Source organism: Larus michahellis, chromosome 3 (genome assembly GCF_964199755.1).
Source record: "Larus michahellis chromosome 3, bLarMic1.1, whole genome shotgun sequence".
Taxonomy (NCBI): Eukaryota; Metazoa; Chordata; class Aves; order Charadriiformes; family Laridae; genus Larus; species Larus michahellis.
The window spans coordinates 29132346-29149560 of NC_133898.1; the positions used below are offsets into that span (position 1 = coordinate 29132346).

At 43.6% G+C, this 17215-nt stretch overlaps 1 protein-coding gene across 2 annotated transcripts in view; it reads right to left on the reverse strand.

Moving 5' to 3' along the window:
• Nucleotides 1-16381, reverse strand: part of SMYD2 (SET and MYND domain containing 2) — a 30200-nt gene extending 13819 nt beyond the window's left edge. For both annotated transcript variants that reach the window (XR_012586064.1, XM_074579453.1), the window contains exons 1-5: nt 15880-16381; nt 12533-12596; nt 4977-5087; nt 3302-3362; nt 1000-1124 (exon numbers count right to left, since the gene is read on the reverse strand). Coding sequence is in view for 1 of the 2 variants with exons in the window: in XM_074579453.1 (XP_074435554.1) it covers nt 1000-1124; nt 3302-3362; nt 4977-5087; nt 12533-12596; nt 15880-16061 (543 nt within the window). In the remaining variant the exon portion in view is untranslated. The remainder of the gene's footprint in view (nt 1-999; nt 1125-3301; nt 3363-4976; nt 5088-12532; nt 12597-15879) is intronic.
• Between the last annotated feature and the right edge of the window lie 834 nt (nt 16382-17215).

Genomic DNA, 17215 nt, shown 5'->3' on the forward strand with positions numbered 1-17215 from the left:
TGTCTGACAAACATAAATTGTAAGGTCTTCATACAGGAAAAACTTTTCATTGAAGAGAAATGTATAATTAGGTACAACAGAATGGATGATGACCAGATGCTAAACATGCTAAAGAACCATTCCCCTACAGAATAACAGTACCTTTGTATTAAGGTAATAGTAACTGTGCACCCTTGTTGGTAGATGCCCACGTCCATGAACCAAGGTATTGCCATCTTAGCCTTCATCACAGCAGTCAACATTTGTCCCCATCTCAAAAAAATTAAACTTTTTACTCAGACATTTAAGTTTAAAATGGCTTGTTTCGAAGTACAGGAGGAAAAAGAAGAAAATGGATCTTTTGGTATTCCACTGGTGTGTTATTCCATCCACTACAATACATTCAATTTAGATGCATATGAAAAGCAGGTGAGAAAAAAGAGGTGACACATTTCAGAAGGTATCTAACAAGACACCCTGCCTTTCCTTCATCTCTCCAGATGACCACACTACCTGACTGCATTTAAAAGCCACACACCACATAAAAGTTTCAGACTGCTCTTTCTACTTCTCTGAAGTTTACTCCCTGTGAAGGTCAAACACGATGATAACCTGACCAGCAAAGATTTCCACAAGTCTGAAGCCTGAATGAAGGATTTTGCCCCTGCAGGGTCTCAGACCAGCAGCCTTCCGTCTAAGTCCAACAACAGCTGCACTGTTGGACCACAAGAAGCCTAACTTTGACAGGGTCTAATATAGGCGGTTTCCCCTTTTCTTCAGTGTTTGAGAAGCACCTCATAGAAAGTCTGCAGACAAGAGTCTCTCCCCTCACCACTGAAATGGGGCACATCCAGCCACTTCCGCTCAAGGAAGTGGATGTTCTCCATCAAGCACACGCAGCTCTCCCTAAGATAAGCGAAGAGCTACTATTTCCATTGCCGTTAACATTTCTCCCCTTTCACAAAGGCTAAAATCCTACAGCACTATCCACCTAAGCAGGCTGTGTTCTAGCCAACTTACTTGTGCAAAGAGAACTACAAGGGCAGCATTGTCAGGGTACTCCAAGTGCTTTGAGTAAAAGTGATGAAGAGCAGCAATGTCGTTCTGAATCAGCTCTCTCTTTTCATTGTCTAGTTTGTCAAGGTCTGTGGACAAAGAATACATTCCATTTCAGTAACAGGAACACTCCCCCACGAACTGCAGCTAGACTTAGGTTAGAACAGGCCCGGACTTAAACAGAGACCCCTGAAGGAAAAGCTACTTGGAAGTACTGCAAGAAGTGCCTGTTCTTTCATAAATGTAACGCCGCTTCAGCCAAAGTCACACAAATGCTACAAGAACATGCAGGATTAAAAAGCATTTTCTAACATCTTTGCATTAGTAGGTAATTGGACACAAAGTTCCCTTTCTTGGGAGAAGGGTTACAGTGTTTAAAATGCATTTGTTAGCCCTGGCAAACAGGCCAGCCAGCTCTGGCCCCCTAGAAGTCTATCAACTGTGGGTAGCTATCCTCAGCTGTCTAACACGACCTTACAAGCTACCTGAGAATATCCATGTCTCCATGGGCTGGAGAGTGACCATCAACTGAGGTGTGGTTAAGCTGCAGATATCTGAGGATAATAGGAGACAGCAGGAACATCAGTGGAAATGTCCCGGCACACCTGCCACGTGTATTCCCTTATGGGTTTCTTCAGAGATTTACCCTCAGGCCCATGACAGGTTCCGGACAAAGCTGTGGCCAATGAACCTTTTTCTGTGTGGTCCATGGAGAGCAAGCTAGATGACTGACCATATACTCCTGATACCTTCTATCTCCTCAAGAGCCGAGTGTTGGAAAGATTCTTCCTAATCCTCTCTCTGAAAGGACAGTATCACCAACTCATCCCTGCTCCAAGAGAGCTAGCAACTCATCAGTTTCCCCTCTCTGACTCAAAATAACAGTGGAGAGAAAAACATGCAGGAAGAGAAAAGGCTGCACAACAGTGGAAGAAGGGGGGGAAATTATTTGTAAGAGCAGATGTGAATGACAGGAGAGTCACAAAAAATACTGCAGAAAATTAAATAGGACAATTTCATGAGAATGAGAACAAGTCAGAAATGTTGAGCTTCCGACTGACAGCCAGGTGCCTTTTCCTCTCCTGTGCAGGGTGCTGCAAAGGGAACTGCTGAACACGGCAAAGGTGCGCTGAGAGATGAGGAGCGTTAACAAGGCAGAAGGAACAAGGGGTTCTTACTAACAAAACCAGAAACAAAACAAGGGCTCTTAGAGGACAAGGGGGACATTGCAAAATAAAAACATTCAGCCTTTTAGCTCCCAAATTAATAAATTATTGAATACAAGCTGCAATGCAGAAGAATATACAGAAATTACTTCAGCACCTACCCAACCTCCTCAACCTCAGTCCTACTAACCTACCTGTAAAAATTATCCTTGCCTTAGGCAAAGTCAAATGTTGGCATTTTTCCCCCTTATTTCCCCAGTTGTCCCAACAGCTGTGACAGGACGTTTTGTCCAGGAGGCAAATAAGACCGTAATCTTGCTGTGCTTGGTTGCTCTGCTACCTCAAGTCCTAGCAATGATTGCATTTATTCAGCATTTTATAAAAGGTTTTGGAAGCCATCAGAGTGAGAAATGTGAATATACAGACATATTGCCTCCTCGTATACCATCCCCAGCACCAAGAAAGAGAAACAACAGACCAGTGAAAACTATGCCAGGATGGTTACTAGTCCCCTAGTTGCTCAATTTCTAACTCTGCCTCACCAGACATAAACAGTAGCCTTCTAGTTAAAAGCAAGCCATTGCCTCATCTCCTTCCTTGGATTATTTTGGAGCATTTAGGACATGGAATTTCAACACAATCATACATAACATGTCAGATTTGACTGGCAGTGACAGATACTGAAGCACAGTCCAGAGGGTTCTGCAATTAGCCCCTTAGTCACTGTCACCATCAAGCAACTGTGCTGTCTCTGATTTTATGCCTCCTGGTAACAAATACCAGCTATTTTAATTTTACAACATTACAATTCTCAAAAGACACTACAGTATCAGAAAAGCCATGAGATGGATGTATGCTACATAATTAATTCTGTCTAGGTTTTCACCCTTGTTTCACAGCCCCAACGAGCGACCAAGAAAAAAAAAGAAAGAAATAAGAGCACTGCACTTTCAAAAAAAATGAGGAACCACAATCCTCTTTGTTTACTCCCTTCCTCCAACACGAGGATGCTCTGAAAGGTTTTGATGAGGGGGGCCGGGGGAAGCAAATCATGAATATAGATAATTGCCTCTGTTTACCTGCAAGCCTTTTTTACTTACGTGATTCAAACTCTTTTACAGCAAGCAGCTTCTCCGACTCTGTTCTTTCAGGGTGAGTTTTCTAGCAATAAGGGGAAAGAGACAAGAAGAAAATATTTTAATGTTTTAAATCAGCAGTTTTGTCTACACATTTATGAGCTAGGAACAAACCCAAATCCACACTGTATGGAACTTAGAGAAGTTGATGAACAGCAATGAGTTAAATTGACTGCCCTTAGTAAAGCCATAGAAATATTCTCTCCGCACCAAATTAGGCAGCCAAAGATTAACTCCTATCAAATTTATATACATAAACCAAACAGTATTTTAAATATGTCATTTGCTTTGTTCTAGACACTCAGAAAGCTGCTAACAATAGCAAGCAGGCAGGAGACAGGCTTTGCTTTGAGGAAAGTGAATAAACTGACTGTTGACAGAGTTCAAAAGCAATGCTCCATTGTTGGCCTAAGGCCACTTCTTTGTAATCTTGGCCATTAAATATGGCTTTGCAGGTGGCCCAGCAGCTGAGGTTCAGGGACTATGGTTTGCATATTTAGCTTTTATATGACATGTAGGGTTCTCCCCCCTCCCTGTAAGCGATAAAAGCACAAATTTATTCCAATGACTTTTTGTCATTAAACATTCGATTTTGTTTGTGGATCACCACTAAACCACGCTTTAATTAAGTCACAGACACATACATTCACACACACACATCTACACACACAGCAAGTATGCAGCTACCTTCCCAGCAGGCCACCAAAATCCTCACTACATACAGTATCCAGGTTGCCCTTGTCACATAAGCAGATCTCAATCACACAAATATGCTTCAAAGAGGATTTGTTTTTGTGGAGAGAGTATAGAGCTCTACAAAGATACACAGCATAATAACCTTGAAACTCATGAATCCCATCCCCTCCCTGCAAGCACTTGTGCCATCCTCAATATCCATATAGTTAGGGAACACTGAAATGGAGGTTGACATTGCAAACTTATTTCCTTACTAATAATATTCTTTTTCACCAAAGACCAAGGGCCTGAGATTTCTCTCTCAGTCTCTGTTTTTCACCAGTTAACTCCACTAATCGTAAACATTTATACCTGAATACCTCAAGAGGTGTTCTTGACTCACAAATGTACTGGGAGTTATATACTACACAATGCTACGCAGATATAGCTGATAAATAGTACAACAGGCAACTGCTTCATAAAGACGTCAGTGCTTGCAGACAGGTAACACCGCTAGCATTCCTCAGAATTGAAACACATATACCAAGTCTCACTCTTTCTTTTCACCAATGTGGCTTTGGTGCCAGACCACACCTGTAAACAAGAGCTCCAATCTACCAGAACAGAGGCTGAAACACCAGGCATATTATGAAACTGTCAGTAAACTTCTCCAGACCCTGTTCAACAGCACCTTCGCTGTAAGTTACAGCTACACAGCTTAAAACCTTACTAGCCTTTGGCCATCTTCCCCCAGAAGCCTCCAGCTGGACTATGGTGGCCCTGACACCGTGGTCTGATGGTCAGTTTGTTCAGCTGTTAACGCTCTGTATGACACCCGTCTGTACACAGGAAGGCAGTATGCATGTGCTTTGCAGGGACAGTTACTGTCGGTCAATTTTCATTTTCCTGCCTTCCCTGGCACCCAGAGTAGGAACGTACCTCCCAAGTCTAGCCTCCTGCTCACCTGTTTGGCAAGGATCCTCGCCGTCAGCCTCACGGTCTCCGAGGGATTCCAGTTCTGCCCAAAAGCGCACATGGCAGAACACTCTAGTTTGTGCATTGGCCAGTCTTCCTTCTGAAAATGTAGAAAAATATTTTTAAAAAAATAAGCCATGATAAAGTGATGAAAAAGAGGATGCAGCAAGTCCTGCCAGATCCTAGAGGTCAAGTGAAATGTGTTTCCTTTAAAAAAATAAGATGACGCTCACTAAATCTGAACAAAAGCTTGAGTCACATTTAAGGGGTACAGCTATCCTGCTTTTTTCAAGCAAATTCACAAGGGATGAGTTAAGGTCAGAACATCTTCATTTATTCAACGGAAAAAGAGAATTAAATGACAAAGAAGCAAACAGACAACATGATTTATAAATCACCAGTTCTTATTGTTCAGATCAAGCACGTGAGGACAGAGTAGGTCTAAGCTTGATGGCTTTATTGGCTTCATTTCCATTCCATTGGCTTTAATACCTTGGCCCCTCGTTACGAGTCGACCCTGGTGTAATCAGGAGTAATGCGTCTGAAGTCAATGGATTCAAAATCACTGTAAGAATCGGTATATGTAGGGTCAAAACCAGACCTAGTGGATAGAATTATCAGATTTTTTCCTCTAATATTGTAGAATAAGGGTACAGCTAGGCAATAAAAACACACTAATAAAGACAAACGTGTTTTAGTTAAGAACGCGTGTTCCTAGCTCAACATACAACAACACTTGCAGAGTGACGGCACAAGCCACTGGCTTTTGGCACTCTATAGATTTCCTCCAAAGGAACAAAATATTTCAAAGATGAGCACAGAATCACAGATAAACACTTTGCATTGGCACATAGAGCCTGGCATGGGCTGTACTCAGACTGCATCAAATTTCATTTTATTTAATCAAACATGGAGATAGTCTTATTTCTATATTTGAGCAATGCACAGATAATTATTTCTATATCTCATCCCAGACAAACATTTATAGCATTGCGTTAGAACAGACATATAGTGTTCTGCATCAAGTTTTGTTTTCAGACCAGATTTACACTGGTAGAAAATGGTAGCAGAGGAAAGAAGTCACAACAAATCCCACAAATTTATAATTAAAGTGAAAACTTAGAAAAACTTTTTGCAGCCTCCAGAAAGTTCTTCATTCCCCTTACTGTGATTCACCCAGTATCACAGACCCTGAGTTATCCCCCCCTCGAAGAAAAAATTAAAAATAATAAAAAAAAAAATAAAAATCAATGTAACCCATAAGAGTGACTGAGTGGCAGGAACAGAAGAAACCTGGAGTTTCCCCCAGTTGGCAAGAGCCATTTGAGAAACCCTAGGCTATCTAAAACATCTTAGAACCAGTTGATATGACACAGGTCTACTGGGAGATGCATTCCTTGTGGGAGCTACAGCTGGAGGCCACATAGGACAACCCAAGGCACCTCAAACAGCCCGATGAATCAGGATTCCCCAGTGTCTCCTGCCTTGGCTGGTCCACTTATTTATAGGTTTTGCTGATCAAAACAAAAGCTGAGATCACTAATTTCAGAGTTAGTACACCAAAATTCTTCCACCGAAAATGGCCATTTTAATTGCCCTGGTTTAGGAGTTTATTTTATTAGGAAAAGGAAGATGAACACCTGCCCCAGCCTCATGTAGGATTTGAAGCAGTGCAACACTGCAAGGGTATTCAACCCCTCACAATGTCAACTTCATTGTCCTTGATATCTCAGTACGGTACTTCCAAAAAGATCTAAGTACAGGCTGCTTGAAATACACTCCAGTGTAAGCATTCTAAGAGGATGCGTCAATACAGACCAGGATAACCAAAATAGTACATTACACTGTAACCGTGTCATGTGCAATTACACTCCCAACTCTCCTACAGCTGTCACACTACAAAACGCATCCCCCGAGGGGCCTGTTTCCTATGTATGCACAAGACCTTTTTCTGGAAAATTCCCAATAGCCTTTGTTTAGGGGTTCCACAGGCTAAAGGCTAAGAAGACAGACAGAGCGGGACCTCATCTCTCACCCCTTCTTACACACCCACGACGCCCATCAACTTTAGCACTATTGCGGGGTGTGCAAGCAGCAAAGGCACAGAACCTCAAGTTCTGTAGGACAAGCATTCTTACACAATGGTTAAATAAACAGGAGAGATTACCTGATAAAGCAAAAAAATCAAAATGCAAAATCACGTGCCTGTCTCAAAGCCGTGTTTTTAAAAATCCATTTGTTACCTTCATTCTTTACCCATTGTTAATTAAAATCTTTCCCCAGGCAGAATCACACTGAGTTATATGAACTAGTAGGGAGGTTAAAGGGACAAGATACGGCTGAATTGTGTGAAACGAGATAAAAGCCTGAAACACCACAAGAAAAGAGAGTACTGATGACTGAGTAATACCTGGGATGGAAACACTGTGACAGCAGCTTTCCCTGAGATCACAGCAGGACTGCATTTTGCATTCTTTTCCACGTTTTTCTCTAAGTAGTTTGAATTATAACAGGTAGCATTGTTCTAGTTGAATCCCTAATGCTACATTTATGATATTTTCTTCCTATTTTCATTACATCCGCAGTATTTTTCCCTTCATTTAGGACTGAATGACAACACTTTTGGAAGGGAAGTTCTTTAAAGCTTAAGCTTTTCACATCAAAGCATGGAAACAATCGTCTCCACAAAGTTCTTCAAAACGATTCCACTGTCCAGGACTAATGGATTAATTCCCAGAACACTGTCATATAGCTCAGCATAAAAAAACCCCAACAAGTAACAAAATGTAATACTCAAAAAAATAAGACTCAAGTCCAAACAAATGTCCTTGCACCTCCTTCCTCACATGGACTTTCTCAATAGGATGTAAAATTTCTGTTGTGTTTCACATAATCAAAAAGACACACACACAAATACCAGGCAGAAATGCTGGGCAAGCCAGTGTAGGGGTTAAGCGCACTTCTTCAAATGCTTAAGGCTCAATTATGGTCAAATGGCATCCAACCCTTTAACCGAATTTCAGTGAGGCAACTTCTGACATCTGATATTATCCGGTAAAGTTCTACAATACCTTCACTGCTTGGTGAAGGACTGTAAGAGTTTCACAACCACCTTCACAGTCACCCTTCCCTCCCATCATTTACCAAATGCTGGGCCATAGCGGGTATTTGACTTCCATGGGTTAATGTTCAAAAGGTTCACAGGACACATTTATCAAGGAAAATTACATGGAGAAGTTTTTGAACAGGGGGACAGACATGTCCCCAAGGCAATCTTAAGCAGGGTCTTGCAGTGTCAGATTCCTCTTATGCAGAATCATTACAGCAAGATTTTAATAGTTTTTCTACAGCTCAGCAAAGAGGAGTGGGCAATTTCTACAAGGTCCTATTTAAAACACATCTGCTTGATGCTAATTCCAGGTCTATAAATACATTTTGAGGCTTACTAGATGGTTAAAAATACATGCTTCCCTTACTCCAGAAATATTAAATAGAGCACTCTTTAACACCACATGTTAAGAAAAACCCGTAAATATTTTGTTCGAAATATATTTCAAATACAGAAAGTCATGACAAAAACATCTCTTTCTGCACTTTGGCTAGCTGATCTCCACTCTGTCTGGGATAAATAATAGCTATGTGTAATAACAGAAAGAGGAGCTCCAGTAGCTGGTTCAAGTTCACCAGTTCCACAATTGGAACCGCGTAACCCTCTTAAAACATTTCTCTTCAGAGTGTTTCAGCAGCTAATTTCTGAGGAGAAAAAAAATGAGCACAGGTCTCCTGCTGTTTGACTAAAATTATTATAATTTAAGAAGTCAAGACCCGAACAGCTGCAGATGGGGTCTGAAAGCCACCACTATAATAACAGGCCTGTGCTTCCAGGAGGCAATAGTGGAGAGGAGAACGGTACGCATCAGCTGGAAAGCACAAACCCTTTTAAAAGGGGAACTGGATTAGGGGCTGAGAAAAGAAAGACAGAGCAACGCAGGCTAGATCCTACCCACCTACAAAACATTCAAGGCAGCAAGGACAGGCGGTGAAGACAACTTCCACTCTCGCATGTCCCGCATCTGAGACCAAGTCTATGCTTATGCAAACATCCAGCTTAATCTAGGTCAAACTTAAGTTTACCTAGTTTGAAGGCAAAATAATAGACCGAGACAGGCAAAAGACACATGTTAGCACTAAGGGAACTGCGCCAGGGCTAGCGTGCATGCATATGTCTGCATATAGAGAGAGCCCTAAACAAATCAGCCACTAAATCACTGCCAGACTTTGCCTTCCCCTGGGCTCAGTTCCTCATGCTACGGTGTGACACCACCTCTCCCAGTGACCAGTGCAAAGGAATTATATTGCAAAGCAGGCCTTGGTCAATGCACCAAACACCTGGCCGTATGGCAGGAGATGCGCTCTTTTACCACTTTGGGGATCTGCAGCAAGCCAACATATCTTGGTGTACCTCTACCCCATGCTACAAAGGCTGCTATGAGGCTTCATTCATTAAGTGCCTGGAAAGTATTTTAAGAACCTCAAAAAAAGGATACTATATGGCTCAACAGAGTGGGAAATACATGCAGTGTCACTAACCTTATTTTCAATAACCACATTGTTCTGAAAGAAAAAAAAAATCTCATACAACAGAAACGCACTAGAGAGAGGAAGATGTCCGCACTTATAAAATCCATAATTCTGAAAGACATCCGAAAAATTTGTTTCCTGCTGCACACTTTGGCACCTTTCTCTTGTCTCCTTCTGATCCATTTCTCCCCACCACTAGAAAGAACTCCTATGAACTGTGGTATAGCAGGTCTTTAGTAAGGAAAGAGTAAGCACAAAAAATTTGGTTTTCAATCCCATACAGTATACTTCATGGGTTAAAGAGTTGTCAAACTGAATTATATTGAGTAACAACGTATCAGCCAACATACAAAATCGTACCATGTCCTTGCTGAGTACATGTAATTTTTAGCTGAACTGAGCAAAGAAAACATGGATTTACAGAGAAAATCAACTTAAAATAAAAATAAAATGAACAATGCCATCAGAATCCTCAAGTACAGCCCTGCCCTTTTCTCAGTGTTGCATGAAGAAATCCCACATCCATGGAGGCAAAAGGGACACATTTACTACACATCCCAGTGTTACAAGCTCAGTATCAAGGCACAGATGTCCTTTTTGGCTTTGACAAAGAATTGCTGAACTGCTGAAAAGTGCCTTTGAACAAGACAGGGATGAAGATGCAGTGCAGATTGTCTGTGCAGCACGTACAGTCAGTGGAGACTGGTTTCTAGAGAATATTACACTTGAAGGTAACTTTGAAAGAATGTCAAAGAATTCAATCTCAGCAACATTCATAAATTTCATCAGACTAACTCAGAAGGGCCCAAAACATGGAAGGTAACATTATACCAAGCAGGGAGTCAAAAGCTATACGCATATCACCAGGAAGAGTGAAGTACTAGTACCTATGCCTGTCACACTATTGTCTAGACATCACAACGTCTAAAAAACGCCTTTATATCTAAAGCATCATACTACACACCAACATGCAGAAAAGATTTTAATTCATTAACTTATCAGACAGACAGGCTTCTGCTGAGCATTGTCTCCTGCAGTCTTAAGGACACTTGGTCTGAGCAGCCCACTTTTTATTTTTGGAATATGCCCCACTAGAGAAAGAGTATTCTGACCACCCAAAAAAAACACAAAACAAAACCAAACCCAAATTAAGAAAGTAATACATGTACAAGATGTTACCCAGGGGAAAGAGAGAAAAAAAAAATCCTTGTATTTAAATATAAAAGTATAAACTTTGTCGAGGCTAGAAGTCAGGACACTGAGGGAGGGACTGAAGAAGGGAATTGGAGGTAAAAGCAAAGGACCATGGATCAGCAGAACTAAGTTCTGCTACTTCCATCATGATTGCTATTTTTCCTGGCACAAATCACTAAGATATACTACTTCAATAAATCTCGCTTACCTGCTTCATAAACCATTGTGAATTTTATATGCTAAGAGAAGAAACTCACAATCTCAGATAAAAAGCACTATTTGTTCAAGTATTTCCTTCCCTTATCTAGTTAAAAGCTTCCTAAGAAATAACGTCATAAGGAAACACTTCTTACAAATAAGTATTTCTCATGAACGAATCATGGGTCTCCTCTCCACTGTCTGTAAAACTCAACCAGATTTCTCTTAAGAGCCTTAAAGATGCTCATGTAGTAAGCATTCTCTTTCTTCCCAGCAACTGCTGGCTGTCAGTCTTTCGATATTCTGTGAACAAATTTGCAAATTTTGTAAAAAACTTATTTCTTTTAAGCATTTTGAGTCCTCCTGGTGCTTCAAAACCAAAAGGCCATTTCATTCATCCACAATTCACTAGGACACTGTGGGAAAGCAGGAATCTGGGGAGGCAACAGAAGGAAAACTAAGGGGAGGCCAGGTTCGCTTTGCAAATTGCACAACAGGAGAGTAAGATACAACTTTGAAATAAAAGCGGTAGCCATCTCCAAAGCGCTTGGGAACTCAACACCACAAACCGCAACATCTCTGTTAATGATATGGAGATGATAATGGAGAATACTTTGCATGCAACCCACGTCTTCAACAGCACGCTACCACGTAGTAGAAAGTTTGGATTATTTATAGCTAACACATAGTTGCATGACAGACCTTTGGTGACTCAAATCCTTCACGAGCACTGTTCCATACTCTGTGCCCAGCACCACAGATCTTATATAGCTTACATTATTTAGCTAGCAATCCAGTTGAGTTTTTTCACACGTAAATGCGATAATTCTTCCACACCAAGCTGGCAGCCCACAGAGGCTAGATACTAGTTCTGGCAAAAATTATTTTTTGAAAGGTGTTTATTCTAGTTTAAAGTAAAAATGGAATTAAAACTGCATGCAATATGTTTCATATTGCTCTACTTTAGTGTATGCCTCTATTCCATTTTCAGGGCTTTTAAGAAACAAAGTATACAAAAAGAATAAAAGTTGCCAGAATGAGTGAGGTAGGAAGAAAGCATGGTAGGTTTCAAGTAGTTATCACTACTGTCAGCTGTGGCCACCCAAAACATTTGCAAAGATTCTAAAAAAAAAAAACCAACACAAAAAAACCAAACAACAAACCAAAACCCCAATAAAATCCCCTTAAGATAGCTATTTAGTGATTTGATTTTTCCATTAGACACAGACCCTCGTACCAGTTTAGCAAGCTAATGTTAAATTATCTGGTTTGTGCTTAAAGAATGAAGTAATATAGATATAATTAGTGGGCTGACAGGCAGCTCTAATCAAAGTCTCAGTGGTACCAAGCCCTGGAGCTACTGATCTTGAAAGACTCATGCAGACCATGTCCAAATCCTGTAATTGTTCAACGCACAACTCCATGGTCAGCATCTGCGGGATGCTGAAACTGACTGGACTGCTATTAACCACAGCTACAATTAGAGACCATCAATGCCACACAAACAAAAAAAGGAGTTCAGCAGCGCCCGCCCTCCTTCCCCCTGCATCCTCACAAATTGCATTACCATACCTGACATTCCACATTGCAGTAAAAGGCCTGTTTACATCTTCCACACTTGGACAATCCGTCTTTCCTTAAAAACAAAACAGAAGTTATTCTATTATACAAATCTGAACGAAATACGAATGTATCCTGTATCACTTTTTGTACAATATTTTGCATTTCACAATGAAAACTGTATTTTCTTCAGAACACTACAACTACAGCTTGAACCCAGTCTTCCGATAGCAGACACTATTTTTATTTGTTTAGAGTTTCAAAAGCAAGTTTTTTCTAACAGCTGTTATTATGCAAAAGCACTCTGCGGTCCTGATAAATTGCTGGGTTTAGAAACATGTTATTCTATGCCGTTTGACAGACAGCATCATTTTTTGCCACTATGCGATGCATACTGACAGCTAACTTTTCCTTGTTTTCAAACTTCGCAATTGCTCTCTATACTTGCTCACCAGTATTAGTCCTTTGCTTCTGCTCTGACAGTTCCATTCCTTCTCTGTCTGATTACAGAAAGCATGATCACTGTTTCTTGAGTAACTGGTCCTGAATACCTAGAAACTATTAAATATACTGTTTGATCTCCTGTCACCACATAGCCTCTTACTGTCCCACTAACATCTGCTCCAATATCTGTGTATTCTAAGGTGACCTAAGGCTTGCACTATCCTCTTTTTACATTTGTATATATCCCAAAACAGGGAACTGCCAAAAGGAAGGTCCTTTTCTGCTTCAAGCTGCATGTGTTGTAGCAGATCCCATCAAAAATAGAGCATGTGTTACCCAACACATGAAATTTTGGTGTGACAGCAATAGGGATCTCTCAGCAGTACTGAATACTTTAAAATGTCTACACACCCTCCCCAGTATAACTGGCAAAAAAGTTGTCTTAAACTGAGGTCAGTACATTGGAGTAAAACAAGGGTGAGCATCCTCATACAATATGATAGTGTACACCACTTCAGAGGTCACTGGCATTCAGAGTCCATAAAGCGTGGCAAGTCTCAATATCCTCTGATTGTTCTTGCAAAGTAGAAGGTTCAATGCAAGCGAGTCAGGCTAACATCACGACTCTGCTTGCTGACAGCATGTACCTCAAGCACAGCTGCGTATTTAAAGTAATAAGTACCATCAGATGCAACTACAACATTCTAGTCTCGTTCTGACCATTTTCCTACAACAATTTTAGGACCACTTAGCAAAGCTTCTCTTCCCAAGACTAGTGCTGCGCCCACAACCTTCCTCCTAAAACTCTTTGCAAGTTCAACAAGCACAGTTCAGAACATAGGACATGCTAGTTCAGCCCTAATGCAATGGTGCACAGACACAAAAACGCATTTCTGAGCACTGGCAGATCAAGTTTCATCACTGAGATTTCATCCTTTTAGCAGAACATCATCACCCTGGTATGAAATAGGTTTCAGACCACCCCACTGTAACTGCTATGGTACTGCATTCAATATATTCCATGATCACTGCGCTCCTCCAGTATTCCACGGAAGAGGCCTGCGTGGAGAACAAGCAGCATTTAAATAGGCTGCTCCTGGAGATGATCTTTAAAAGCTATTCCATGACATCACTATTATCTCTACAATATTACTTCATATCAATGGAGCATGAAAAATATTCCTTGGTCCTTTTACAGAGAGAAATCTACTGGATGTGATAAAAAAAAAAAACCAGCCAGTTTCTTTGGCGCAAGGGCATTTGCAGTTAGTTACAAGAGAAAAAAAAAGAAACCTTAAGGCTCAGAAAAGCCACAGGTGTGAAGAAGGAGAGTAAAATCATATTAAGTTCTACAGTTCTTCAAATTAATGGGACTCGCTTCACTGACTTCGCTAGGAACCATATTAAGTGCTCATATGCAAAGAGAGGGGTGAATAAAAGTGAATAAGTCATATAAGTAGGTAATGTAATGAGGAAAGAAAAAGGACAAGGTCAAGAGAAAAGAGAAGAAAATGAAAAGCATGAGTTAAGATGACAGGACAAGAAATGAAAAGAGCTGCAAGAGTGTAATAATTATATTCTTCAGCCTGCCTCCCAGTCTACATATGCAAGCAATATTTACATACTGATAAAAATAGCAAAAATACAACAGTTGCTTTCCTTCACTGAGGAAAACACTAACATTTGCTCCGAGTTATAACCAGGTAAGCACTGCGATTCTTTGGTAAGCTGTCAGAAGTCAGGAAAGTACTATACCTTTTAAAAACATGGTGTGGTGCAACACGCATGTCACAGTGTCACGTCCATGCCTAATTTTCAAACAATAACCCTAAACTGCCTCTTTTTTTTTTTTCTTTTTTTTTTTCCTGCAGCAGTTGACATGGGTAAGTTTACAGCAAAAACTGAAATACCCGAAGCAGGTCAAACCGCCTCTCCACACAGGGGGGAGGAGGCCAGAGCTGGAGGCCACAGAACACACCGTGCTCCTGTTTAAACGCTCACAGCCACACCATAACCAGCCTCTCACGCTGCCTGCGCTTTGCCCTTGTTAAGTAATTTGCCAAAAGACCAAGGTTTCGGGCAGAGAAGCAGAAATATACAGAAATTTCTGTATCATAGAATGGTTCGGGTTGGAAGGGACCTTAAAGAGCATCCAGTTCCAACCCCCCTGCCCTGGGCAGGGACACACCTCCCACTAGACCAGGCTGCTCAAGCCCCATCCAGCCTGGCCTTGAACACTTCCAGGGATGGGGCTTTGACAGATTCTCTGGGCAACCTGTTCCAGTGTCTCTCCACCCAAATTTCCTCCTGAAGTGTTTCATTACACATATATATACCATTCATATATATACCATTTACACCACAGAAGTGCAAAATGTGAATCTGGTAATCGCAGTCCCTTTCTCTCTGGTCAAAACCCCATTAAAATCAGTGAATATTACGTTACTACAAAGCTAGATGAATAGATGAAACCGCCCGTGACAGCACGGTTACACACGTGTCTACGGAACCCCAAGAGCATGTGAAGAGCAGAACTTTTTTGCCTTTCTCTCTTTTTCCTGAACTGTTAAGCAAGGGGAACCGGTTCTGAGCTAGAACTGGCTGCCGCCAGAGAACCACGAGCCTCGGAGGAGGGAAGTTTTCCAGGGAAAGGGTCCCCGAAGGCCTCCGCGGGGCACCGCTGCCACGGCCGGCATCGGCGGGCCGAGAAGCGGGGCCAGTCCGCTGGTGGAGCAGCGGCCTTCACGCCGCTGACCGACACGGCCACGGCCGGGGGACGCGGGGCGTGGGCCGACCCGCCGCTGGCTTGGGGCGGGCCGCCGCCGGCCGAACTGCAAGAAGCCGCCCCGGGGCCAGCCCCGCCGAGCCGCCGCCGCCCCCCCCCTCCACCCCGGGCCTCCCCCGGCCGGCCCTACCTGGCAAAGCAGCCGTCGCAGTGGCTGCCGCGCTCGCTGACGGTCAGCACGGCCGTGTAGGCCGGGCAGCTGAAGAGCAGCTCCCCCACGGCGTAGCGCCGCCGCGCCCGCAGCCCCCGGCCCTTGCCGGCGCTGGCGAACCTCTCCAGGCCGCTCGGCTGCGGCGCCGCCTCCGAGCGCATCCCGCCGCGGGGAAGGGAAGGGGCGCCGGGGTAGGCCTCCGCGGGCCTCGGCCTCCGCCGGGCTCCCCTCCTGGCCCGCGTACACCGGCAGTGGGAGGGCGCGGCCCGCCGGGTCCTAGCGCGCTGCGGGGCGCTGGAGGGGCCGCTGTCGCCTGCCCCTGTCCGCCGAGCGGCGCGGGGAGCGCCTCCACCGGGCGGCGGGGGATTAGCCAGCGGTGACTGGGGAGGGCGGCCGGCGGCTGCGCACCCGGCAAGTGGGCCCCGGCGGGCCTGGCTGGAAGGAGCTGGGGCAGCTTCGCCCCGCCGGGCCGCGAAACGCTGCCCGGCGGGCCTGCTGGGGGAGCCGCCCGGCCCGCGGCCCCTTCAGCCCGCCCGCCGTAGGCTGGCATCGTGAGGGGGGCTGCCCACGCGTACCTCGACTCCCAGCCGCGGTGGGAGCCTCCCCGAGACCCGGCCTCGAGCAGCGAGCGCCCCCGGGAAGGGGCTCGCCCCACCGACCTCACAGCCCCTGTCTCAGCAAGGCCTCCCCATGAGGAGGCGCTTCTGCCATGAGCAGTTTTGCTGTTCAGGTCACGGGGAGCTTCAGGTGTTATGGCCTGCTTGATGACCAGGGCAGGACTTGGCTCATGCAAATCTGGTGGCATTCTGGTTCCCCAACCACCTGCCATAGGGCTGTGACAGCAGAGGGACACCTGCGCGACCAGTTTGGACAGTGGTGCAAGGAAGCAAGGCCACTGAAGACAGAGGGGTGGGCAGGAGATAACAAAACGTGAGGGGAAGGGGCTTCTGGAGGTGGCCAACCCACCCCTGCGGCAGCTGGGCCAGCTTGAGAGTCAGGCCAGGGCCTCAGCCAGCCAAGCACTGCCATGCATGGCTTGTGGATGCCAGATTTGGTGACAGCTCAGAGGCTGGAAAGCTGACCATCCTCTCCTAGCATTTTAGGATAATATCCTGTAGTCTGAGATAAAAAAATCCCATGGAAATAATGAAAAATTGTGAGGGAGGGGCTTCTCTTTATAATAAATCACTCAATCATCAAAGAAACAAACATGAAGCCTCCATATGACAGCAACAGCCACGTTGTGAATACAAAACCTCCAACAGCAAGAAAATACTGAATTTATGCAAAGTAAGAATTCCTATCTTAGAATTAT